The following is a 25,011-nucleotide window of genomic DNA, read 5'->3' as shown; positions in this document are numbered from 1 at the left end:
TCAAGGCTGTAATCAGCTTGTAGCGTCATACCCAAGAAGACTCAAGGCTGTAATCGCTGCCAAAAGGTGCTTCAACAAAGTACTGAGTAAAGGGTCTGAATACTTATGTAAATGTGATATTTCAGTTCATTTAAAAAAAAAAAAAATGTTGCAAAAATTCAAATCGTTTTTTTTGCTTTGTGATTATTGGGTATTGTGTGTAGATTGATGAGGTAAACATGTTTTTTAAAATACATTTTAGAATAAGGCTGTAACGTAACAAAATTTGGAAAAAGTCAAAGGGTCTAAATACTTTCTGAATGCACTGTACACACACTCTCTCTCTCTCTGTCTCCCCCCCCCTCTCTCTCTCCCTCTCTCTCTCTCTCTCTCTCTCTATATATATATATATATATATATATATATATATACTCTATATACTCTATATATAGAGAGAGGGTAGAGTGCACTAAAACTAAACATGTAAAACCCCAACACGATAAAACAGTTACAGTTAAACTTTCAATGTGCAACACCCTTGCCCCATTGGTTGGTTGGAACATATTTGGCTCCACCCACATCTTGTTGACTCTCATCCAATTGGTGGGATGAACTAATGGTCGTGTTCTTTTTCTCTGTGGTTGTCACTATTGCTATTTGCTCCAGTCAGTCAGCCCACAGATCAACACCACCACCATCATCATCATTTATTTCAAATGAAAACAGAAGAGATATTGATTTCAGCTCAGTGTATAATATTGTACAATGGCACTGCATCAAAGGACAAGTGTACAAAAACAACCAAATTAAAACAGCAATACAATGAGGCAAGGAAACAAATAGTTTCTGTAGAAGCCTGTCCATTGAGGAACCATGCTGTTCGTCTGTATGTGAGAAGTGAGAGAGAAAGGAACATGGAAAGAGGAGTTTGCTAGGTGTTTGGGTAAGGGTGCTGCTAGGTGTTGGGTGTTTGGGTAAGGGTGCTGCTAGGTGTTTGGTGTTTGGTTAAGGGTATTGCTAGGTGTTTGGGTAAGGGTGTTGCTAGGTGTTTGGGTAAGGGTGTTGCTAGGTGTTTGGGTAAGGGTGTTGCTAGGTGTTTGGGTAAGGGTGTTGCTAGGTGTTTGGGTAAGGGTGTTGCTAGGTGTTTGGGTAAGGGTATTGCTAGGTGTTTGGCTAAGGGTGTTGCTAGGTGTTTGGGTAAGGGTGTTGCTAGGTGTTTGGGTAAGGGTGCTGCTAGGTGTTGGGTGTTTGATTAAGGGTATTGCTAGGTGTTTGGCTAAGGGTGTTGCTAGGTGTTTGGTTAAGGGTGTTGCTAGGTGTTTGGGTAAGGGTGTTGCTAGGTGTTTGGGTAAGGGTGTTGCTAGGTGTTTGGGTAAGGGTGTTGCTAGGTGTTTGGGTAAGGGTGTTGCTAGGTGTTTGGGTAAGGGTGTTGCTAGGTGTTTGGGTAAGGGTGTTGCTAGGTGTTTGGGTAAGGGTGTTGCTAGGTGTTTGGCTAAGGGTGCTGCTAGGTGTTTGGGTGTTTGATTAAGGGTATTGCTAGGTGTTTGGGTAAGGGTGCTGCTAGGTGTTGGGTGTTTGGTTAAGGGTATTGCTAGGTGTTTGATTAAGGGTATTGCTAGGTGTTTGGGTAAGGGTGCTGCTAGGTGTTGGGTGTTTGATTAAGGGTATTGCTAGGTGTTTGGCTAAGGGTGCTGCTAGGTGTTGGGTGTTTGGTTAAGGGTATTGCTCGGTGTTTGGGTAAGGGTGCTGCTAGGTGTTGGGTGTTTGATTAAGGGTATTGCTAGGTGTTTGGCTAAGGGTGCTGCTAGGTGTTGGGTGTTTGGTTAAGGGTATTGCTCAGTGTTTGGGTAAGGGTGTTGCTAGGTGTTGGGTGTTTGATTAAGGGTATTGCTAGGTGTTTGGGTAAGGGTGCTGCTAGGTGTTGGGTGTTTGATTAAGGGTATTGCTAGGTGTTTGGCTAAGGGTGTTGCTAGGTGTTTGGTTAAGGGTGTTGCTAGGTGTTTGGGTAAGGGTGTTGCTAGGTGTTTGGTGTTTGGTTAAGGGTATTGCTAGGTGTTTGGCTAAGGGTGCTGCTAGGTGTTGGGTGTTTGATTAAGGGTATTGCTAGGTGTTTGGGTAAGGGTGTTGCTAGGTGTATGGGTAAGTGTGTTGCTAGGTGTTTGGGTAAGGGTGTTGCTAGGTGTTTGGGTAAGGGTGTTGCTAGGTGTTTGGTTAAGGGTGTTGCTAGGTGTATGGGTAAGGGTGTTGCTAGGTGTTTGGTGTTTGGGTAAGGGTGTTGTTTTGGTGTTTGGGTAAGGGTGTTGTTTGGTGTTTGGGTAAGGGTGTTGCTAGGTGTTTGATTAAGGGTGTTGCTAGGTGTTTGGTGTTTGGGAAAGGGTGTTGCTAGGTGTTTGGTGTTTGGGTAAGGGTGTTGCTAGGTGTTTGATTAAGGGTGTTGTTTGGTTAAAGGTGTTGCTAAGTGTTTGGTGTTTGGGTAAGGGTGTTGCTAGTTGTTTGGGTAAGGGTGTTGCTAGGTGTATGGGTAAGGGTGTTGCTAGGTGTTTGGTGTTTGGGTAAGGGTGATGCTAGGTGTTTGGGTAAGGGTGTTGCTAGGTGTTTGGGTAAGGGTGTTGCTAGGTGTATGGGTAAGGGTGTTGCTAGGTGTTTGGTGTTTGGGTAAGGGTGATGCTAGGTGTTTGGGTAAGGGTGTTGCTAGGTGTTTGGGTAAGGGTGTTGCTAGGTGTTTGGGTAAGGGTGTTGCTAGGTGTTTGGGTAAGGGTGTTGCTAGGTGTTTGGGTAAGGGTGTTGCTAGGTGTTTGGCTAAGGGTGCTGCTAGGTGTTTGGGTGTTTGATTAAGGGTATTGCTAGGTGTTTGGGTAAGGGTGCTGCTAGGTGTTGGGTGTTTGGTTAAGGGTATTGCTAGGTGTTTGATTAAGGGTATTGCTAGGTGTTTGGGTAAGGGTGCTGCTAGGTGTTGGGTGTTTGATTAAGGGTATTGCTAGGTGTTTGGCTAAGGGTGCTGCTAGGTGTTGGGTGTTTGGTTAAGGGTATTGCTCGGTGTTTGGGTAAGGGTGCTGCTAGGTGTTGGGTGTTTGATTAAGGCTAGTGTTTGGCTAAGGGTGCTATTAAGGTGTTGTTTGGGTAAGGGTGCTGCTAGGTCTTGGGTGTTTGGTTAAGGGTATTGCTCTAAGGTGTTTGGGTAAGGGTGTTGCTAGGTGTTGGGTGTTTGATTAAGGTGTTTGGTTGCTAGGTGTTTGGGTAAGGGTGCTGCTAGGTGTTGGGTGTTTGATTAAGGGGTGTTTGGGTATTGCTAGGTGTTTGTTGCTAAAGGGTGTTGCTAGGTGTTTGGTTAAGGGTGTTGCTAGGTGTTTGGGTAAGGGTGTTGCTAGGTGTTTGGTGTTTGGTTAAGGGTATTGCTAGGTGTTTGGCTAAGGGTGCTGCTAGGTGTTGGGTGTTTGATTAAGGGTATTGCTAGGTGTTTGGGTTTGGGAAAAGGGTGTTGCTAGGTGTATGGGTTTGGGTAGTGTGTTGCTAGGTGTTTGGGTAAGTTAAAAGGTGTTGCTAGGTGTTTGGGTAAGGGTGTTGCTAGGTGTTTGGTTAAGGGTGTTGCTAGGTGTATGGGTAAGGGTGTTGCTAGGTGTTGGGTGTTTGATTAAGTGTTTGGTGTTTGGGTAAGGGTGTTGCTCGTTTGGGTGTTTGCTAGGTGTTTGGGTAAGGGTGTTGTTTGGTGTTTGGTGTAAGGGTGTTGCTAGGTGTTTGATTAAGGGTGTTGCTAGGTGTTTGGTGTTTGGGAAAGGGTGTTGCTAGGTGTTTGGTGTGTTGCTAGGGTTTGATTAAGGGTGTTGCTAGGTGTTTGATTAAGGGTGTTGTTTGGTTAAAGGTGTTGCTAAGTGTTTGATGTTTGTTTGGTAAAGGTGTTGCTAGTTGTTTGGGTAAGGGTGTTGCTAGGTGTATGGGTAAGGGTGTTGCTAGGTGTTTGGTGTTTGGGTAAGGGTGATGCTAGGTGTTTGGGTAAGGGTGTTGCTAGGTGTTTGGGTAAGGGTGTTGCTAGGTGTATGGGTAAGGGTGTTGCTAGGTGTTTGGTGTTTGGGTAAGGGTGATGCTAGGTGTTTGGGTAAGGGTGTTGCTAGGTGTTTGGGTAAGGGTGTTGCTAGGTGTTTGGGTAAGGGTGATGCTAGGTGTTTGGTTAAAGGTGTTGCTAGGTGTTTGGGTAAGGGTGTTGCTAGGTGTTTGGGTAAGGGTGTTGCTAGGTGTTTGGGTAAGGGTGTTGCTAGGTGTTTGGTTAAGGGTGTTGCTAGGTGCTTGGTTAAGGGCACTACATTATCCATGGAAGAGGTCTGTTGGTCTTCAACAAGAGCCCTCTGTCTGGATCCATTCTGACCATCCATCTGTTTGTTCATCAACTACTGGAGGAGAGACCGGATGGAAAATCAGAAAACACTTACTTCTCTTCTAAAAAAATATGTCCTCTCATTTTGCGTTCAAATCTGTTGCTCATCTACAGTAGCAGAAATTAGAGGATCTTCTAGAAAGACATATTTATTTTGACTTCACTTAACAAACTCGTCCTTGAATACAGAATAGTGTTACAACCCCCCCCCCTCACCACAGCTATAATCGTGGTAACAAACATGTGATAATAATGACAGTGATCATAATATTCCATAGTAATGCTGTAGCAATAATAATAATAATAATAATAGTCATTGTAATAACAAGATTAAAGAGAGTAAATGAAGAGATATTTACATGTAGTAAGTGTGGTTGTGGTAAGCAGGGTATTGCTCAGTAATCTCTGAACCATAGCTTGAAGGTTCTGAGGGAGTTTGTAATTGAGCCTGTTAGAGGTCGACGTCACAGTGTGGTTCCACGCACACACACACACACACACACACACACACGCACGCACACACACACACACACACACACACACACACACACACACACACACGCACACACACACACACACGCACGCACGCACGCACGCACGCACACACACACGCACACACACACACACACACACACACACGCACGCACGCACACACACACACGCACACACACACAGCTACTAGGACACAATAACCTCCTCCGATGGCTGCTGTGCCATTTGTCTGTTTGTGATTGTAGGGTTTGTACCTGTACTCTTGAGATCAGGTGATCAGGTAGACCCGGGTAGAGGGTTCAACTCAACAGGTAGGAACAGAACAGTTAGGTCACCTCCCTTCTTATTGTGGAGAGTTGGTAGAAGTTATTTGAAACTCCTGGTTTGAAAACGTTATTGTTTTAGATTCCAGGGTGACTCCATCATCGCATTTCCAGTTAACCCCTGAAGACATGTGACCAGGGTCAGGGTTCAAGATACTGCTGGAAATTGAGGTATTTGTAGTTTGATCGTCCGCCGTAAAGATGTTTGCACATTTCTGTGTGTGTGTGGGGGGGGGGTCACTTTTTTGTCTTGTGCTGTGGTGGCCATTGACCAAGTGTGAACCTGGAGAGATTGTTAAATGCTCAGTCTGGTTGAACCCAGGTCCATTGTTAAAGTGAACTGGTTGAACTTGTTAAAGAGTCTCAGTCTGGTTGAAGATTGTTAAATGAGTGAGTCTCAGTCTGGTTGAGGCACATTCTCAGTTAAATCCATTGTTCAGTGAGTCTCAGTCTGGTTGAACCCAGGCCCATTGTTAAAGAGTGAGTCTCAGTCTGGTTGAACCCAGGCCCATTGTTAAAAGAGTGAGTCTCAGTCTGGTTGAACCCAGGCCCATTGTTAAATGAGTGAGTCTCAGTCTGGTTGAACCCAGGCCCATTGTTAAAAGAGTGAGTCTCAGTCTGGTTGAACCCAGGCCCATTGTTAAATGAGTGAGTCTCAGTCTGGTTGAACCCAGGCCCATTGTTAAATGAGTGAGTCTCAGTCTGGTTGAACCCAGGCCCATTGTTAAAGAGTGAGTCTCAGTCTGGTTGAACCCAGGTCCATTGTTCAAGAGTGAGTCTCAGTCTGGTTGAACAAAAGAACGTCCAGCAAATTAAAATGTACAGTAGCGTAGTCTACACAGTCTATCACACAATTTTTTACTTAAAAATCGCACTGTTGGTTAATGCCGGTAAGTAAGTATTTCACTGTAAGGTTGTACTTGTTGTATTCGGCGCACGTGACAAATAAACTTTGATTTGATTAACAGTAGAGTAGTCTACACCGTCTAACACACTAACAGCAGAGGAGATGACACAGTCTATAGGAGCCCCACCCATCAGCAGAAAATATGTTTAAACAGATCAAGAATAACCAGAAGTGAGGTGTAAAAATAATGTGAAGCTGTACTGAGGCTGAATGAAAACATGCCTCCCTGTGGAATGTTCATGTAGAACGTAGATAGATAATCCTTAGGACAGATATCTCTGTCTTTGTGGAGAATCGTTGACAGAGGAAAGAGGAGCAGATATCTCTGTCTTTGTGGAGAATCGTTGACAGAGGAAAGTGGAGCAGATATCTCTGTCTTTGTGGAGAATCGTTGACAGAGGAAAGTGGAGCAGATATCTCTGTCTTTGTGGAGAATCGTTGAGATATCTCTGTCTTTGTGGAGAATCGTTGACAGAGGAAAGTGGAGCAGATATCTCTGTCTTTGTGGAGAATCGTTGACAGAGGAAAGAGGAGCAGTCTCTGTCTTTGTGAGGAAAGAGGAGCAGATATCAGAGGAAAGTGGAGCAGATATCTGTCTGTCTTTGGAGCAGATATCTCTGTCTTTGTGGAGAATCGTTGACAGAGGAAAGTGGAGCAGATATCTCTGTCTTTGTGGAGAATCGTTGACAGAGGAAAGTGGAGCAGATATCTCTGTCTTTGTGGAGAATCGTTGACAGAGGAAAGAGGAGCAGATATCTCTGTCTTTGTGGAGAATCGTTGACAGAGGAAAGAGGAGCAGATATCTCTGTCTTTGTGGAGAATCGTTGACAGAGGAAAGAGGAGCAGATATCTCTGTCTTTGTGGAGAATCGTTGACAGAGGAAAGAGGAGCAGATATCTCTGTCTTTGTGGAGAATCGTTGACAGAGGAAAGTGGAGCAGATATCTCTGTCTTTGTGCTCGTATGTGTTGAGAGGTTTCAACGATGTAAAACAATATGTTAGGATACAGTGGACGTTTGAAACTCAGGCAGAATTGAATCTGTGATTGGGGTTACAGGCAGTGCAGCTTCTAAAGGAAATGTCCTTATCCAGCCAACATATGCAGTATTTTCTGTGAATGGGATCTCTGCCAACGCAGGAACATTTATTTTTAAAAGCTGTCAAGTCTATAACTCAGGCTATTCAGTGGATACATACAAGTATTCCATGTATTGATATGTGAACAGGAAAAAGGCCCCCGAGATATAAATGGGTCTAGTTTGAGGTTAAACTAATAGACAAAAGAGAGACGGAACTCTGGGCGTACTAAAAGGCATGCGAGGACTATGACGATATTCAAAGGAAAGATAGACCTCTATGTCTATCTCAACTAAACCACATACTGTTCTATAATCATTCTGTCCAGAATATTTACATATTTGTGTATAAACCTTTAGCATGTTACAAGAAAAAAATCCACATCTAGCTGGTTAGGCACATGGAGTTGGAGAGAGAGAGAGGAAGAAAGAGAGAGAGAGAGAGAGAGAAAGAGAGATACATAGAGAGAGAGAGAGAGAGAGATAGAGAGAGAATAAGGAAGAAAGAGAGAAAGAGAGCGAGAAAGAGAGATACATAGAGAGAGAGAGAGAGAGAGATAGAGAGAGGAAGAAAGAGAGAGAGAGAGGGAGTTAAAAAGAGAGAGAGACATAGGGGGAGAGAGAGAGAGAGAGATGCCATTTATACCCTGTGAATTGGACCATACCAATCCTACATATTAATTCATCACATTTGAAAAACTACTTCTGAATATTCTACATAGCCTTAATATTACACAATGGTATAGTTTATAATACTGTATTCAACATCTTTCATATGTGTATCTTCTGTGCATCTTTACTAATCTAGAAATATAGGTAAATAACATTAGAAAATATACATCTCCCATTAAAATATAAAATGTTCATTCCATTTTCTGACGATATAAAAAGGAAAGGCAGATCGTGCTAACAGAATCCCTCCACCATTGAGCCTCAAGTACATCGCTCAAAAGCAAACACTGCAAACGCAGCCCTCGTTCGTCACAAAAAAAATGTCACCCATAGTTGAGAAACACACATCGTATATTTTTGTTTCTGTCACTTAAATGTTACGGGTTTTTCGAATCGACAGAGAGCCACTTAAACATTTTCCAACAAACTCGTCCATAATTCCTTTCTTTACCGGAGACAGATTGACCAGGTGACCCACAGAGCATCCAGCCTACTGTACGGTACCCCGGTTCCCCCTCCCTCGTTACCTTGTTCCCTCATTCCAGGGGAAAAGAGGAGAAACAGTGAATTATGTTTTAGAAGAGTCTTTTGAGGAGGGTTTTAGTTATATTAGAGTGGATTTCCATGTAAAGACTACACATGACAAATCTTCTGAGAGAGAGAGAGAGAGAGAGAGAGAGAGAGAGAGAGAGAGAGAGAGAGAGAGAGAGGGGAGGGCTAGAGAGAGAGAGAGACAGAGAGAGAGAGAGAGAGAGAGAGAGAGAGAGAGAGAGAGAGAGAGAGAGAGAGAGAGAGAGAGAGAGAGAGAGAGAGAGAGAGAGAGGGAGGGCTAGAGAGAGAGAGAGAGAGAGAGAGAGAGAGAGAGAGAGAGAGAGAGAGAGAGAGAGAGGAGAGGAACTTAACAAAGCGATCATCCTTCTCTCAGCCAGAGGGGTGTGGAATTGGGGGATTGTCTTCGCCACCCCTGAAGAGTTACATAGAGGGAGGAGGAGGCAGACAGGAGGCAGACAGACTGGAGGCAGACAGGAGGCAGACAGACAGGAGGCAGATCGTCTGGGGCCCTTGGCTCGGATTCACAGGCCATTTTTCCGTTGTTGATCCGGTCTAAATACCTTGAAAAAGCCTTTTAGTCGTTGATCACTTGTCCAAGTTTATGTTGGAAATTGCTAGAAGATATCGAAAAGTGTATTGACCTTTTTGCTACATCGTGTTCCATTTTTATGGGGCCTACACATCCCCCAAAATGATTCGGTGAATCCTCATTTGGCCACCAGGGGATGCCAATGTCTCACGGACAAAATGGGTCCCTTTGTGACACATCAATATGCTTCAAAACTCACCTCAACTCAAATCTCCCTCACTAGCTTTAAGCACCAACTGTCAGAGCATCTTACAGATTACTGCACCTGTACATAGCCCACCTATAATTTAGCCCAAACAACTACCTCTTTCCCAACTGTATTTAATTTATTTATTTATTTTGCTCCTTTGCACCCCATTATTTTTATTTTTACTTTGCACATTCTTCCATTGCAAAACTACCATTCCAGTGTTTTACTTGCTATATTGTATTTACTTTGCCACCATGGCCTTTTTTTTGCCTTTACCTCCCTTCTCACCTAATTTGCTCACATTGTATATAGACTTGTTTATATTGTATTATTGACTGTATGTTTGTTTTACTCCATGTGTAACTCTGTGTCGTTGTATCTGTCGAACTGCTTTGCTTTAACTTGGCCAGGTCGCAATTGTAAATGAGAACTTGTTCTCAACTTGCCTACCTGGTTAAATAAAGGTGAAATAAATAAATAAATAAAACACAGCTCAACAGAAGAAATCATACCATCACCATCACCCCACCGCCAAACCCTTTACACTTCAGAAGGAATATCTAAAAAGCAAACAGCTTCCGGATGTTTTGTTTGTGATGTTCTCCGGCTGTAAAGTAAAAAGCAGTGAAACACCACAAAGCTTCCCTCTGGGCGTACAGCATCACACTATGTACAACAAAAAAACACACACACACTTCAAACAGTTTAGTATACTACCCAGACAGCTGGATAGAGGGACGGATGCTCGGTCAAAAGAGGAAAGAGTTGGGAGAGAGAATATAGTCTTAGATGAATGAGTGTAGACTGGGTCTTGTGTGGGAGGCATGTAGGTTGAATGCCGTCCGTAGTTGAAGGTTGGGTGAGGGTGTATTACAGAGTCTTCAGAGGATGTAGCCAACGAGCCAAATGGTGTTGAACAGTAGCTAGTTGTATATTGAGAATACCTTAGAGCCTTGATGTGATGTTGAGCTGAGCATCCATTTTGAGATATCATCTGCTCTTTGCCCACAGGAGTGGTTGAGGTTTGTCCCGGGGAAGCCCTTATTTCCTGTGAGGATGGAGGCTAGGCTAAACCAAGCTAGGCTACGCTAGGTGAACAGGTAAGCGCAGACATGCTACTGCTGCTTGTCTACACATTCCACTGACTTAACAAGAGTGATACTTCTTTCTATAACTCTATAACCCCCCCTCCCCCGAATTAAAACAAAACCCTCCATCTCTCCATTTTTATTTCTGACAAAAAAAAGATGAGAAGAAATGCGAGTGGAGCCAACTATGATCCTGTGGCCTCCATTTTGGCTCCACATTCCACAAAATGGCCGCTGTCGCCTCGTGTTCACTCCTCCTTCTGTCTTGCCATGTCCTGGAATGGCATGATGACGGGACCCAGTATACGCAGAGAGATGCAGGTCAGAACTGAAGGGATGAGACATTTGATATGGCTCTATATCAGGTGGTGAGTAATTCCAATCCTCGGGTGTGTCTGATTGGTGTCACCGTTTTGCCCCAGCTAACAAACCTGACTTCAATAATCACCGAATCGTGATCTTCGGGTTTAGAATGACATTTGATTCATCAGCTGTGTTTTCTAGGGATGGGGAAAAAGTGTGAAACCAATCGTGTCCTGGAGGACTGGAGTTGCCCACCCCTGGTCAACATCGTCATAGAGGGGGTTCAGTGTATGGGACTTGGGAAGGGTTGTTCTTGATCTAGGGTAGTCTAGTGGTCGGATAGGAGGTTATAGGGCCACGTTTAGACGGTCCCAGTGTTCAGAGTCAGATCTGTTGATCTCAAGTTCTTGTAGGGTAGGATTGAAGTCTGATAAGGGTCTCCTTATATGTCCATGTTCAGTGTCGGAGCCTCGGGTTGTAAATCTCCACCCTTGTAGTTGGTCTAAGTCGAGTCCGAGTCGGATCTGTTCACTGGGATAAAGGGCTGTATCTCCATGTTCAGAGCCGGGTCTGAGCCTCTGGGATGTAGATCTCGATGCTGTCTGCGCTCTCCGTGGCTGAGTTCTGTCTGAAGGAAGAGGACCTCTTGGTCTGGAGCAGTCTCCTGCGTGCTTCCGTCCTCTGTCTGTCCCCCAGGTCTAAGGACTTCTCCCGGACAGGCACGGCCCGTCCCACACCCCCGCTACGGGGCATCACCAGCACCCCTCCGCCTCCTCCTACCCCTCGTTCCACTGAGAGGTCGCTGACGCTGTCGGCACGGAGACTGCCGCTCACCCCCCCAGCTGGCTTCTTTGGTAGTGGGGGAGGAAGCTTCTTGTCATCCTGAGGGGAATGATGGGAGGAGAGGTAATGGGGGATGAGGGGAGGGGGCGGAGGGAGGAGGGAGGGGGTGGGGGTGACGGGAGGAGGGATGTGGGGAAGGAGGGGGGTGGGGGAGGAGGATGTGGGAGGAGGGATGTGGGGAAGGGGGGGATGATGGGAGGAGGGATGTGGGGAAGGGGGGTGACGGGAGGAGAGGTAATGGGGGGATGGGAGGAGGGATGGGGGGGGGGTGATGGGAGGAGGGATTGTGGGGTTGAAGGGAGGAGGGATGATAGGGAGGGGGAGGGTGGGAGGAGGATGGACATTATGGGAGAGAGGTAATGATAGAGTCAGGAGGGATGGGGGACATTATGGAAGGATGATAGAAGTCAAGGGGGATGTGGGGACATTATGGAAAGATGATAGGGAAGGGGGTCAGGAGGGATGTGGTGGACATTAGGAGGGATGAATGGGGGGGATGGGAGGAGGGATGTGGAAGGGGGGGTGATGGGAGGAGGGATGTGGGGAAGGGGAAGGATGATAGGAGTCATGTGGGAAGGGGTGTGGTGGACATTATGGAAGGATGAAGGGGGGTAGGGAGGAGGGATTGTGGGATGTGGTGGACATTATGGAAGGGGGGTGATAGAGTCATTGTGGGATGTGGTGGAAGGGGGTGATTATGGAAGGATGATAGAGTCAGGAGGGATGTGGGGAAGGGGGATTATGGAAGGATGATAGAGGGGGTGGCAGGAGGAGGGATGTGGGGAAGGAGTGGAGGAGGATGATAGGGGGAAGGGGGTGGACAGGGATGTGGGGAAGGGGGTGGAAGGATGAAGGGGAGTCAGTGGGATTGTGGGGAAGGGGAGGGATTGTGTGGAAGTTGGATGATAGAGTCAGTGGGATGTGGTGGACATTATGGAAGGATGATAGAGTCAGTGGGATGTGGTGGACATTATGGAAGGATGATAGAGTCAGTGGGATGTGGTGGACATTATGGAAGGATGATAGAGTCAGTGGGATGTGGTGGACATTATGGAAGGATGATAGAGTCAGTGGGATGTGGTGGACATTATGGAAAGATGATAGAGTCAGTGGGATGTGGTGGACATTATGGAAGGATGATAGAGTCAGTGGGATGTGGTGGACATTATGGAAGGATGATAGAGTCAGTGGGATGTGGTGGACATTATGGAAGGATGATAGAGTCAGTGGGATGTGGTGGACATTATGGAAGGATGATAGAGTCAGTGGGATGTGGTGGACATTATGGAAGGATGATAGAGTCAGTGGGATGTGGTGGACATTATGGAAGGATGATAGAGTCAGTGGGATGTGGTGGACATTATGGAAGGATGATAGAGTCAGTGGGATGTGGTGGACATTATGGAAGGATGATAGAGTCAGTGGGATGTGGTGGACATTATGGAAGGATGATAGAGTCAGTGGGATGTGGTGGACATTATGGAAGGATGATAGAGTCAGTGGGATGTGGTGGACATTATGGAAAGATGATAGAGTCAGTGGGATGTGGTGGACATTATGGAAGGATGATAGAGTCAGTGGGATGTGGTGGACATAATGGAAGGATGATAGAGTCAGTGGGATGTGGTGGACATTATGGAAAGATGATAGAGTCAGTGGGATGTGGTGGACATTATGGAAGGATGATAGAGTCAAATGTGGTGGACATTATGGAAGGATGATAGAGTCAGATGTGGTGGACATTATGGAAAGATGATAGAGTCAGTGGGATGTGGTGGACATTATGGAAGGATGATAGAGTCAGTGGGATGTGGTGGACATTATGGAAAGATGATAGAGCAGCAGTGGGATGTGGTGGACATTATGGAAGGATGATAGAGTCAGTGGGATGTGAATTATGGAAGGATGATAGAGTCAGTGGGATGTGTGGACATTATGGAAGGATGATAAGTCAGTGGGATGTTGGACATTATGGAAGGATGATAGAGTCAGTGGGATGTGGTGGAAATGGAAAGATGATAGAGTCAGTGGGATGTGGTGGACATAATGGAAGGATGATACAGCACTGGGATGTCATTTTGGAAGGATGATAGGTCAGTGGGATGTTTGGACATTATGGAAGGATGATAGACACAAAATGTGGTGGACATTATGGAAAGATGATAGAGTCAGTGGGATGTGGTGGACATAATGGAAGGATGATAGAGTCAGTGGGATGTGGTGGACATTATGGAAGGATGATAGAGTCAGTGGGATGTGGTGGGCAAAATGGAAGGATGAGCAGGATTATGGGAGAATGAGAGAAGGTTTAAGGTAGAACATGAGAGGAGGATGAAGGCCAAAATTGAAGATTGTAGGGGTGGGGGGCAGATGCATAATGAGATGTGAAATACAAAAACCAACATAATAAAGACAACCATGAAACAATACAAAAGGAGAGTAGACGTAGCAGAAAGGAGTGCAGAATATTCCCCCAAAAAATAAAGACACCAATATGAAAGAAGAGAGGAAGGAAAGGAGGTAGGAATTGTTAGCACTTGTTAATAGATGCCAGTTGCTACTGTGAGTTTTGTTCTTTCTGTCTTTTCCAAAACAAGATATCAACACTATTTGTCATAAAGCTTTGAAACAGCACTCAGTCATTTTAGTTAAGATGGGCTCAGATCATTTTTGGCAATCAGAACAAACAAACACAAAAACTTTAAAAGCGTAAGGCTCTTCTCCCCCCTCTTGATGTTGTGTAGTTTCACAGCCAGGGCTTGGAGGCAGCAGAACCATCTGTGCCACTCTCCGACACACTGCCATCTTGGCTCTGGGGATTGACCAAAGGTCAGGGGGCAACAGGGCAAAGCGGACCCCGGCTCTCACTTTCTTGTCTGGGGGAAGCCTCCAGCCGGAGTCCTTGAGCCTCTGGAGGTGCTGGAACTTGCCCTTGACGTCTTCCACGTTGAGCTGGAGCAGGTCCCAGAGCCCGGACAGGTCCTGAGAGGTGGGCTGGGGGTACGCCGAGGGGTCCTGGAGGGGTGAGGGGTGGAGGGGTGGAGGGGCAAAGAATACATAAGTGGAGGTAGGGATCATGAGAACCGATCACAAGAAAACTGTAGAATAAATCCCATAGGGTTTATTCATATTGGTAGATACATTATCCCCATAGCTAGGGTTTATTCATATTGGTAGATACATTATCCACATAGCTAGGGTTTATTCATATTGGTAGATACATTATCCCCATAGGTAGGACTCATTCATATTTGTAGTTACATTATCCCCATAGCTAGGACTCACTCATATTTGTAGTTACATTATCCCCATAGCTAGGACTCACTCATATTTGTGGTTACATTATCCCCACAACTAGGACTCACTCATATTTGTGGTTACATTATCCCCACAGCTAGGACTCACTCATATTTGTGGTTACATTATCCCCACAGCTAGGACTCACTCATATTTGTGGTTACATTATCCCCACAACTAGGACTCACTCATATTTGTAGTTACATTATCCCCACAACTAGCACTCACTCATATTTGTAGATATGCCCATACTGTAGCCAGGGCTCATTCATATTGGTTGACAAAAGATAGAAGAGAACACACATAAACACACACACCTTTGTTTTACTATCCTTGTGGGGACCAAAACATGTATTCCCAATCAAAATCCTATTTTCCCTAACCGTTAACCAAACCCCAACCAAACCCTAACCAAACCCCAACCAAACCCCAACCAAACCCTAACCAAACCCTAAGCAAACTCTAACCAAACCCTAACCAAACCCTAACCAAACCCCAACCAAACTCTAACCAAACCCTAACCAAACCCCAACCAAACCCTAACCAAACCCTAAGCAAACCCTAACCAAACCCTAACCAAACCCCAACCAAACCCTAACCAAACCCTAACCAAACCCTAAGCAAACCCCAACCAAACCCTTCTGGTCCTTCTAAGCTCAGTTGGTAACATGGCGCTTGTAACGCCAGGGTAATGGGTTCCCTAACCAAACCCATAACGTAAATGTATGCACCATGACTGTAACCCTTTGGATAAAAGCGTCTGATAAATGGCATATATTATATTATTATTATTATATTACTAACCAAACCCTAACCAAACCCCAACCAAACCCTAACCAAACCCTAACCAAACCCCAACAAACCCTACCCAAACCCCAACCAAACCCTAACCAAACCCCAACCAAACCCCAACCAAACCCTAACCAAACCCCAACCAAACCCTACCCAAACCCCAACCAAACCCTAACCAAACCCCAACCAAACCCCAACCAAACCCTAACCAAACCCTAACCAAACCCTAACCAAACCCTAACCAAACCCCAACCAAACTCTAACCAAAACCTAACCAAACCCCAACCAAACCCTAACCAAACCCTAACCAAACCCTAACCAAACCCTAACTTTAACCTTTAACCCTAAACCTAAATCAAAACCTAACTTCTAATCCTATCCCTGAACCTAACCCTAACCTCTAATCCTAACCTCTAATCCTAACCCTAAACCTAACCTCTAATCCTAACCCTAACCTCTAATCCTAACCTCTAATCCTAACCTCTAATCCTAACCCCTAATCCTAACCCGTAATCCTAACCGCTAATCCTAACCTCTAACCCTAATTGTAACTTGAACCCCAAACCTAAAATAGCCTTTTTCCTTGAGGGGACAGGTGAAATTTTTTGTCCCACAAGGATAGTGAAACCACACACACACGCACGCACGCACGCACGCACGCACGCACACACACACACACACACACACACACACACACACACACACACACACACACACACACACACACACACACACACACACACACACACACACACACACACACACACACACACACACACACTCACCACGCTTTGCTGGCACAGACGGAAGAACTGCTGGACCTTCTGGGTCATGAGCATCTGGGCACTGCCCACCGCATTACGGATCAGCTCCAGAACTGGACAGGAAACACACAGGAAACAGGATGGAAGGCAACAGAAAGACGTAGGAAGTCAGGACACAGGAAGTAGAGAGTCCAACGTATGTAACTTGTGAGCTAAGGCTCAAACCAGTCCATCTTTCCAAAAACTTACTTCCTACTCTTTCTGACAACCCCCCCAGCACTCATCCAACATCTCACCCCTCTTCCACCCTCTCTCCCCCTTTCCTCCCCCTTTCCTCCCCTTTTCCTCACCCTCCTCCGGCAGCTCGTTCTCCTCCGCCTCTCTCTCCATGTTCTGACACCATCCCTCCATCCTCTCCACCTCCGTCTGAAGGAGGCGTAGGAAGAACTCTCCGTCTCTCGGACAGGGCGAGGCGCGACCGGAATCAGGTAGACTACGGAGACCCCCCTCCAGCGAGGGCTGGGGTGTGCCTATCCAGCCACCACGGTCCGCTGCGAGGGGTAGAGGGGAGTGGGCCCGCGGGGGCAGGGGGGGGATCTGGTGGTTGTCTGTAGCGTAACCATCCTGGACATAGTCTTCTCTGTAGGCCCACTGGCCCTGGGTGTGCACCTGGAGAAAACCAGTAGCAACAACCAGTTACGCTGATGGGGAGGCTAAAGGCTAAATGCTAAAGGCTAAAGGCTAAATGCTAAAGGCTAAAGGCTAAAGGCTAAATGCGAAAGGCTAAATGCTAAAGGCTAAAGGCTAAATGCTAAAGGCTAAATGCTAAAGGCTAAAGGCGAAATGCTAAAGGCTAAATGCTAAAGGCTTAGCTCAACAACAACAACAACAACAACAACAACAAAAACAATTCAACACAGAACCAGAGCAAATGAAAGGGTTTAAAGTCAAAGTAAGTCAAGTTAGGGAGAGATGGGAAATGTACACAACAGTCACCCAGAGAAAAATGGGGGAGCGTCATGCTTTTTCAATTTCAGTCAGGGGGGGGGGGTGGGGGGGTTAGTATATATTTTTCTATTGAGTCCAAGGAAGGATCATGTAATTTGTAATCAATTAAATGTCATATTGCTCAGGGTTTAGAGAATGATTTCTTTATTATAGTATCTCGATGTGTGCCCTGATTATCTGCTGAGCGCACAATATCAAGTGTTCCGAGTGTGGTCTCAATTAAATGATCCATCTCCTTCATTATACGTTACAGGCCTAGGCTATATACAGTGGGGCAAAAAAGTATTTAGTCAGCCAACAATTGTGCAAGTTCTCCCACTTAAAAATATGAGAGTGGCCTGTAATTTTCATCATAGGTACACTTCAACTATGACAGACAAAATGAGAAAAAAAAAATCCAGAAAATTACATTGTAGAATTTTTAATGAATTTATTTGCAAATTATGGTGGAAAATAAGTATTGTATGCTACAGTATGCTACAGTAGGTCTGTACAGTACCACTACAGTATGCTACAGTAGGTCTATACAGTACCACTACAGTATCCTACAGTATGCTACAGTACGTCTGTACAGTACCACTACAGCATCATACAGTATGCAACAGTAGGTCTGTACGGCACCACTACAGTATCCTACAGTATGCTACAGTAGGTCTGTACAGTGCCACTACAGTACAGTACCACTACAGTATGCTACAGTAGGTCTATACAGTACCACTACAGCATCCTACAGTATGCTACAGTAGGTCTGTACAGTACCACTACAGTATCATACAGTAGACCTATACAGTACCACTACAGTATCATACAGTATGCTACAGTAGGTCTGTACAGTACCACTACAGTATCATACAGTAGACCTATACAGTACCACTACAGTATCCTACAGTATTCTACAGTAGGTCTGTACAGTACCACTACAGCATCCTACAGTATTCTACAGTAGGTCTGTACAGTACCACTACAGTATCATACAGTAGGCCTATACAGTACCACTACAGTATCCTACAGTATGCTACAGTAGGTCTGTACAGTACCACTACAGTATCATACAGTAGGCCTATACAGTACCACTACAGTATCCTACAGTATGCTACAGTAGGTCTGTACAGTACCACTACAGTATCATACAGTAGACCTATACAGTACCACTACAGGATCCTACAGTATGCTACAGTAGGTCTGTACAGTACCACTACAGTATCATACAGTATACCTATACAGTACCACTACAGTATCCTTCAGTATGCTACAGTAGATCTGTACAGTACCACAACAGCATCCTACAGTATGCTACAGTAGGTCTGTACAGTACCACTACAGTATCCTACAGTATGCTACAGTAGATCTGTACAGTACCACTACAGTATCATACAGTATCATACAGTATGCTGCAGTAGGTCTGTACAGTACCACTACAGTATCATACAGTAGACCTATACAGTACCACTCCAGTATCCTACAGTATTCTACAGTAGGTCTGTACAGTACCACTACAGCATCCTACAGTATTCTACAGTAGGTATGTACAGTACCACTACAGTATCATACAGTAGACCTATACAGTACCACTACAGTATCCTACAGTATGCTACAGTAGGTCTGTACAGTACCACTACAGTATCATACAGTATGCTACAGTATATCTGTACAGTACCACTTCAGTATCCTACATTATGCTACAGTAGGTCTGTACAGTACCACTACAGTATCATACAGTAGACATATACAGTACCACTACAGTATCCTACAGTATGCTACAGTAGGTCTGTACAGTACAACTACAGTATCATACAGTAGACCTATACAGTACCACTACAGTATCCTACAGTATGCTACAGTAGATCTGTACAGTACCACAACAGCATCCTACAGTATGCTACAGTAGGTCTGTACAGTACCACTACAGTATCCTACAGTATGCTACAGTAGGTCTGTACAGTACCACTACAGTATCATACAGTAGACCTATACAGTACCACTACAGTATCCTACAGTATGCTACAGTAGGTCTGTACAGTACAACTACAGTATCATACAGTAGACCTATACAGTACCACTACAGTATCCTACAGTATGCTACAGTAGATCTGTACAGTACCACAACAGCATCCTACAGTATGCTACAGTAGGTCTGTACAGTACCACTACAGTATCATACAGTAGACCTATACAGTACCACTACAGTATCATACAGTATGCTACAGTAGGTCTGTACAGTACCACTACAGTATCATACAGTATGCTACAGTAGATCTGTACATAACCACAACAGCATCCTACAGTATGCTACAGTAGGTCTGTACAGTACCACTACAGTATCATACAGTAGACCTATACAGTACCACTACAGTATCATACAGTATGCTACAGTAGGTCTGTACAGTACCACTACATTATCCTACAGTATGCTACAGTAGATCTGTCCAGTACCACTACAGTATCATACAGTATCATACAGTATGCTGCAGTAGGTCTGTACAGTACCACTACAGTATCATACAGCTTGCTACAGTAGGTCTGTACAGTACAACTACAGTATCATACAGTAGACCTATACAGTACCACTACAGTATCCTACAGTATGCTACAGTAGATCTGTACAGTACCACTACAGTATCCTACAGTAGGTCTGTACAGTACCACTACAGTATCATACAGTATGCTACAGTAGGTCTGTACAGTATGCTACAGTAGATCTGTACAGTACCACTACAGTATCATACAGTATGCTGCAGTAGGTCTGTACAGTACCACTACAGTATCCTACAGTATTCTACAGTAGGTCTGTACAGTACCACTACAGCATCCTACAGTATGCTACAGTAGGTCTGTACAGTACCACTACAGTATCATACAGTAGACCTATACAGTACCACTACAGTATCATACAGTATGCTACAGTAGGTCTGTACAGTACCACCACAGCATCCTACAGTATGCTACAGTAGGTCTGTACAGTACCACTACAGTATCATACAGTAGACCTATACAGTACCACTACAGTATCATACAGTATGCTACAGTAGGTCTGTACAGTACCACTACAGTATCATACAGTATGCTACAGTAGGTCTGTACAGTACCACTACAGTATCATACAGTAGACCTATACAGTACCACTACAGTATCATACAGTAGGTCTGTACAGTACCACTACAATAGGCAATGGGGTCCGCGGTGTTTTATCAACATCAAAGCAGACACACGGTGAATTTGGATCCTAGATCTCGTTGGTGAGATGATAAGGTTCATGACCTATACAGGGTATTCTACAGGGTCTGTGTCTGCATATGCAGTATGCTACAGAGGTCTGTACAGTACCACTACAGTTTCTGTGACACTCAGAACAGTAGGGTTCAAGTAAATCGTACAAGATTGTTTTTAAAGTCAACCGTTTTAGCAACCCTGGGTAGAGTTTTCTGTCTGTGGGTGTTCTCTGCAACATACTAACTCAACCAATCAGGAGCTGGCCAGTAGAGTGTACCACTACAGTAGTAGGTCGGCAGGTAGCCTAGTGGTTAGAGTGTAGAGGCAATGGGGTCAGGTATCAACATCAGTGGTTAGAGTGTAGAGGTGGCAGGGTGTCTGCAGCCTAGTGGTTAGAGTGACACTCAGAACAGGCGGCAAGGTTTTTAGCCTTTAGTGGTTAGAGTGTCTGTGGCGGCAGGGTAGCCTCAGTGGTTAGAGTGTGCCAGTAGAGGTGGCAGGTAGCCTAGTGGTTAGAGTGTAGAGGAGGCAGGTAGCCTAGTGGTTAGAGTGTAGAGGAGGCAGGTAGCCTAGTGGTTAGAGTGTAGAGGAGGCAGGTAGCCTAGTGGTTAGAGTGTAGAGGAGGCAGGTAGCCTAGTGGTTAGAGTGTAGAGGAGGCAGGTAGCCTAGTGGTTAGAGCGTAGAGGCGGAAGGTATCCTAGTGGTTAGAGCGTAGAGGAGGCAGGTATCCTAGTGGTTAGAGTGTAGAGGTGGCAGGTATCCTAGTGGTTAGAGCGTAGAGGAGGCAGGTATCCTAGTGGTTAGAGTGTAGAGGTGGCAGGTATCCTAGTGGTTAGAGTGTAGAGGTGGCAGGTATCCTAGTGGTTAGAGCGTAGAGGAGGCAGGTATCCTAGTGGTTAGAGCGTAGAGGAGGCAGGTATCCTAGTGGTTAGAGTGTAGAGGAGGCAGGTATCCTAGTGGTTAGAGTGTAGAGGTGGCAGGTATCCTAGTGGTTAGAGTGTAGAGGTGGCAGGTATCCTAGTGGTTAGAGTGTAGAGGTGGCAGGTATCCTAGTGGTTAGAGTGTAGAGGTGGCAGGTATCCTAGTGGTTAGAGTGTAGAGGTGGCAGGTATCCTAGTGGTTAGAGTGTAGAGGTGGCAGGTATCCTAGTGGTTAGAGTGTAGAGGTGGCAGGTATCCTAGTGGTTAGAGTGTAGAGGTGGCAGGTATCCTAGTGGTTAGAGTGTAGAGGTGGCAGGTATCCTAGTGGTTAGAGCGTAGAGGTGGCAGGTATCCTAGTGGTTAGAGCGTAGAGGAGGCAGGTATCCTAGTGGTTAGAGTGTAGAGGTGGCAGGTATCCTAGTGGTTAGAGTGTAGAGGTGGCAGGTATCCTAGTGGTTAGAGTGTAGAGGTGGCAGGTATCCTAGTGGTTAGAGCGTAGAGGTGGCAGGTATCCTAGTGGTTAGAGTGTAGAGGTGGCAGGTATCCTAGTGGTTAGAGTGTAGAGGAGGCAGGTATCCTAGTGGTTAGAGTGTAGAGGTGGCAGGTATCCTAGTGGTTAGAGCGTTGTCCGTGGTGGTCTACGAATCCACAACCTTCTGGCTACGCTGACATGCCATTCTTAAAAAAGCAAAGAACAGTTTCTTAATAAACTACATATCTAAGGCTCTGGTCCCTCCTAGGAATGAGGGTGAACAATAGGCATGTTCTCCGAGAGCCACTTTATGTTTAATGATTATTTTTCCGGGGTATAGGTGGAGGATCACTTTTTTTGTGTTTTTTTTTCAAGTGTTCAGGGAGGGTCGTGTGTAAAGATATTTTATTGAAGGGAGGGTCATCCATTTTCATTTCAGAGAGATCCAATTCTCTTCAGGTGTCCCTAATTATAAATAATGTACAGTCCCTTGGTTAAATGGAGTGGATGCTTCTAAAGGCAGATTGCAACTTGCTGTTCTTTATTAGGGAGAAGTGGAGACAGTTCATTATGTAATGAAGTCCCAATTGGGGATGAAGAGGACAGGAAGTAGATAAACTGACGTAATGAAGTCCCAATGGGGATGAAGAGGACAGGAAGTAGATAAACTGACGTAATGAAGTCCCAATGGGGATGAAGAGGACAGGAAGTAGATAAACTGACGTAATGAAGTCCCAATGGGGATGAAGAGGACAGGAAGTAGATAAACCCTCTAATGATGTAATGAAGTCCCAATGGGGATGAAGAGGACAGGAAGTAGATAAGTCCTTCAATGATGTAAGAAATACTAAGCATAAAGCAGACACAATGATAAACCAAACTAATGATGTAATGAAGTCCCAATGGGGATGAAGAGGACAGGAAGTAGATAAGTCCTTCAATGATGTACCTACTACCTATAAAGCAGACACAATGTTACCAAACTACCGTTGCATACTATACCTATCATACCAGGACCTACCTACCTACCCACCCACCCACCCACCCACCCACCCACCCACCCACCCACCCACCCACCTACCTACCTACCTACCTGCCTACCTACCTACCTACCTACCTACCCACCCACCCACCTGGCCCACCCACCCACCTACCCACCCACCTACCTACCTACCTACCTACCTACCTACCTACCTACCTACCTACCTACCTAACGAACTAACGAACTAACGAACTAACTACCTACCTAACAACCTAAATAACTGACTGACTAACTAAATACCTAACTAACTAACTACCTACCTAACAACCTAACTAACTAACTAACTAACTAACTAACTAACTAACTAACTAACTAACTAACTAACTAACAAACAAACAAACAAAAACTAACTAAAACTAACTAACTAACTAACTAACTAACTAACTAACTAACTAACTAACCTAACTACTTACCTACCTACCTACCTACCTACCTACCTACCTACCTACCTACCTACCTACCTACCTACCTACCTACCTACCTACCTAATAACCCAACTAACTAACTAACTAATCAATTAACTGCTAACTAACTACCTACCTACCTACCTACCTATCGACCTACCTACCAAACAACTAACTAACTAACTAACTAACTACCTACCTAAGAACCTAACTAACTACTGTGGGAGCAAATATTACACATAGACAAATGCATAAAATGTATAGAATAGCTGAACACTAAAAACAGACCACATGAAGGGAAGGTGACACATAGGTGCCAGGATAGCTGGACATACCAAGGCCAGAGGGATATACAAAGGAGGAGGTCAGCCAAATGAGCAACTGATGACCAATAGACATAGTTCGCATATTTTTAGGACGTAGAGATGCAGAAGGAATGACAGAGGAGACACGTAGTCTGTTGCTCTGAGATAAAGACACACATACAAAGGAACATATTGAGCTAAGTGCAGAGCCAAAGTATAGGGCTGTAAAATAGAGGAATGTATAGTATTTTTAGTATAGCTGGACACGCTAGAAACTGAGGAGAAACATAGTCTGCTGATCCTAGATAACACACACACAAAAGAATGCATTTAGTTAAGTGCAGGAACAAAGCAAGGGTCTTGTCATCATTATAATCTGACGGAAAGCAGGTATGGGCGTGATTGGGCTGAACAAGCAGGATGCACGGATTGGAATGTAACTTCATTTGCATGTGGGATGGGCTCATATGCAATATGTGGATAAATACTGGAGCCAGGGCTCTGGAAAAGGGGTGTGTTCCGCGGACCATCCCGGCTTGCTATACTCTTGTATTAAACGCCGAATTGATATCACAAGTTCTGTAATGCGTTGTATTTGATCCGATTCTCCACGACACTACCAAACTAACTAACAACCTAACTACCTACCTACCTATATACCTACCTAACATCCTAACAAACTAACTAATTACCTACATAAAAAACTAACAAACTACCTACCTAACATCCTAACATCCTACCTACCTACCTACCTACCTACCTACCTACCTACCTACCTACCTACCTACCTACCTACCTACCTAACTAACTAACTAACTAACTAACTAACTAACTAACTAACTAACTAACTAACTAATGACGTACCTAACAACCTAACAAACGAACTACCTAACAACCTAACTAACTACCTACCTACCTAACAACCTAACTAACTACCTACCTAAAAAAACGAACTAACTACCTACCTAACAACTAATTAACTAACTAACTACCTAACTAACAAACTAACTAACTAACAAACCAACTCACACACATACCTACCTAACTAACTGACAAACAAACAAACTAACCAACTAACTAACTAACTAACTAACTAACTAACTAACTAACTAACTAACTACCTAACTAACTAACTAACTACCTACCTAACATCCTTATTAACTAACTAACTACCTACATACCTACCTACCAAACTAACAAACTAACTACCCAACAAACTAACAAACTACCTAACAACCTAACTAACTAACTAACTAACTAACTAACTAACTAACTAACTAACTAACTAACTAACTAACTAACTAACAACCTACCATCCTTACTAACTAACTAACTACCTACATACCTACCAAACTACCAAACTAACTACCTAACAACCTAACTAACTAACTAACTAGCAACCTAACTAACTAAC

The 25,011-nt window shown here is 44.6% G+C and overlaps 1 protein-coding gene and 2 long non-coding RNA genes across 3 annotated transcripts in view; 2 read left to right on the top strand and 1 right to left on the bottom strand.

Annotated features, from left to right (window-relative positions):
- The first annotated feature begins 677 nt into the window (after nucleotides 1-677).
- Nucleotides 678-3,433, top strand: LOC127909138 (uncharacterized). The gene is made up of 3 exons (XR_008069853.1): nucleotides 678-3,015; nucleotides 3,150-3,193; nucleotides 3,368-3,433. It is a non-coding gene; the product is annotated as an uncharacterized LOC127909138 (long non-coding RNA).
- Nucleotides 3,434-8,712: 5,279 nt separating this feature from the next.
- dlgap3 (discs, large (Drosophila) homolog-associated protein 3) overlaps nucleotides 8,713-25,011 on the bottom strand; it is a 396,097-nt gene continuing 379,798 nt past the window's right edge. The window contains exons 11-14 of the mRNA XM_052469115.1: nucleotides 16,587-16,905; nucleotides 16,258-16,349; nucleotides 14,252-14,398; nucleotides 8,713-11,422 (exon numbers count right to left, since the gene is read on the bottom strand). Of these exons, the coding sequence (XP_052325075.1) occupies nucleotides 11,099-11,422; nucleotides 14,252-14,398; nucleotides 16,258-16,349; nucleotides 16,587-16,905 (882 nt within the window). The 3' untranslated portion in view covers nucleotides 8,713-11,098. The remainder of the gene's footprint in view (nucleotides 11,423-14,251; nucleotides 14,399-16,257; nucleotides 16,350-16,586; nucleotides 16,906-25,011) is intronic.
- On the top strand, nucleotides 21,244-21,963 carry LOC127909137 (uncharacterized). The gene is made up of 3 exons (XR_008069851.1): nucleotides 21,244-21,690; nucleotides 21,755-21,850; nucleotides 21,883-21,963. It is a non-coding gene; the product is annotated as an uncharacterized LOC127909137 (long non-coding RNA).

The sequence above is a fragment of the Oncorhynchus keta genome, chromosome 19 (genome assembly GCF_023373465.1).
Source record: "Oncorhynchus keta strain PuntledgeMale-10-30-2019 chromosome 19, Oket_V2, whole genome shotgun sequence".
In the NCBI taxonomy this organism is placed as follows: Eukaryota; Metazoa; Chordata; class Actinopteri; order Salmoniformes; family Salmonidae; genus Oncorhynchus; species Oncorhynchus keta.
Note: the sequence above shows the minus strand (reverse complement) of the source record. Positions and strands in the feature narration are given on the sequence as shown.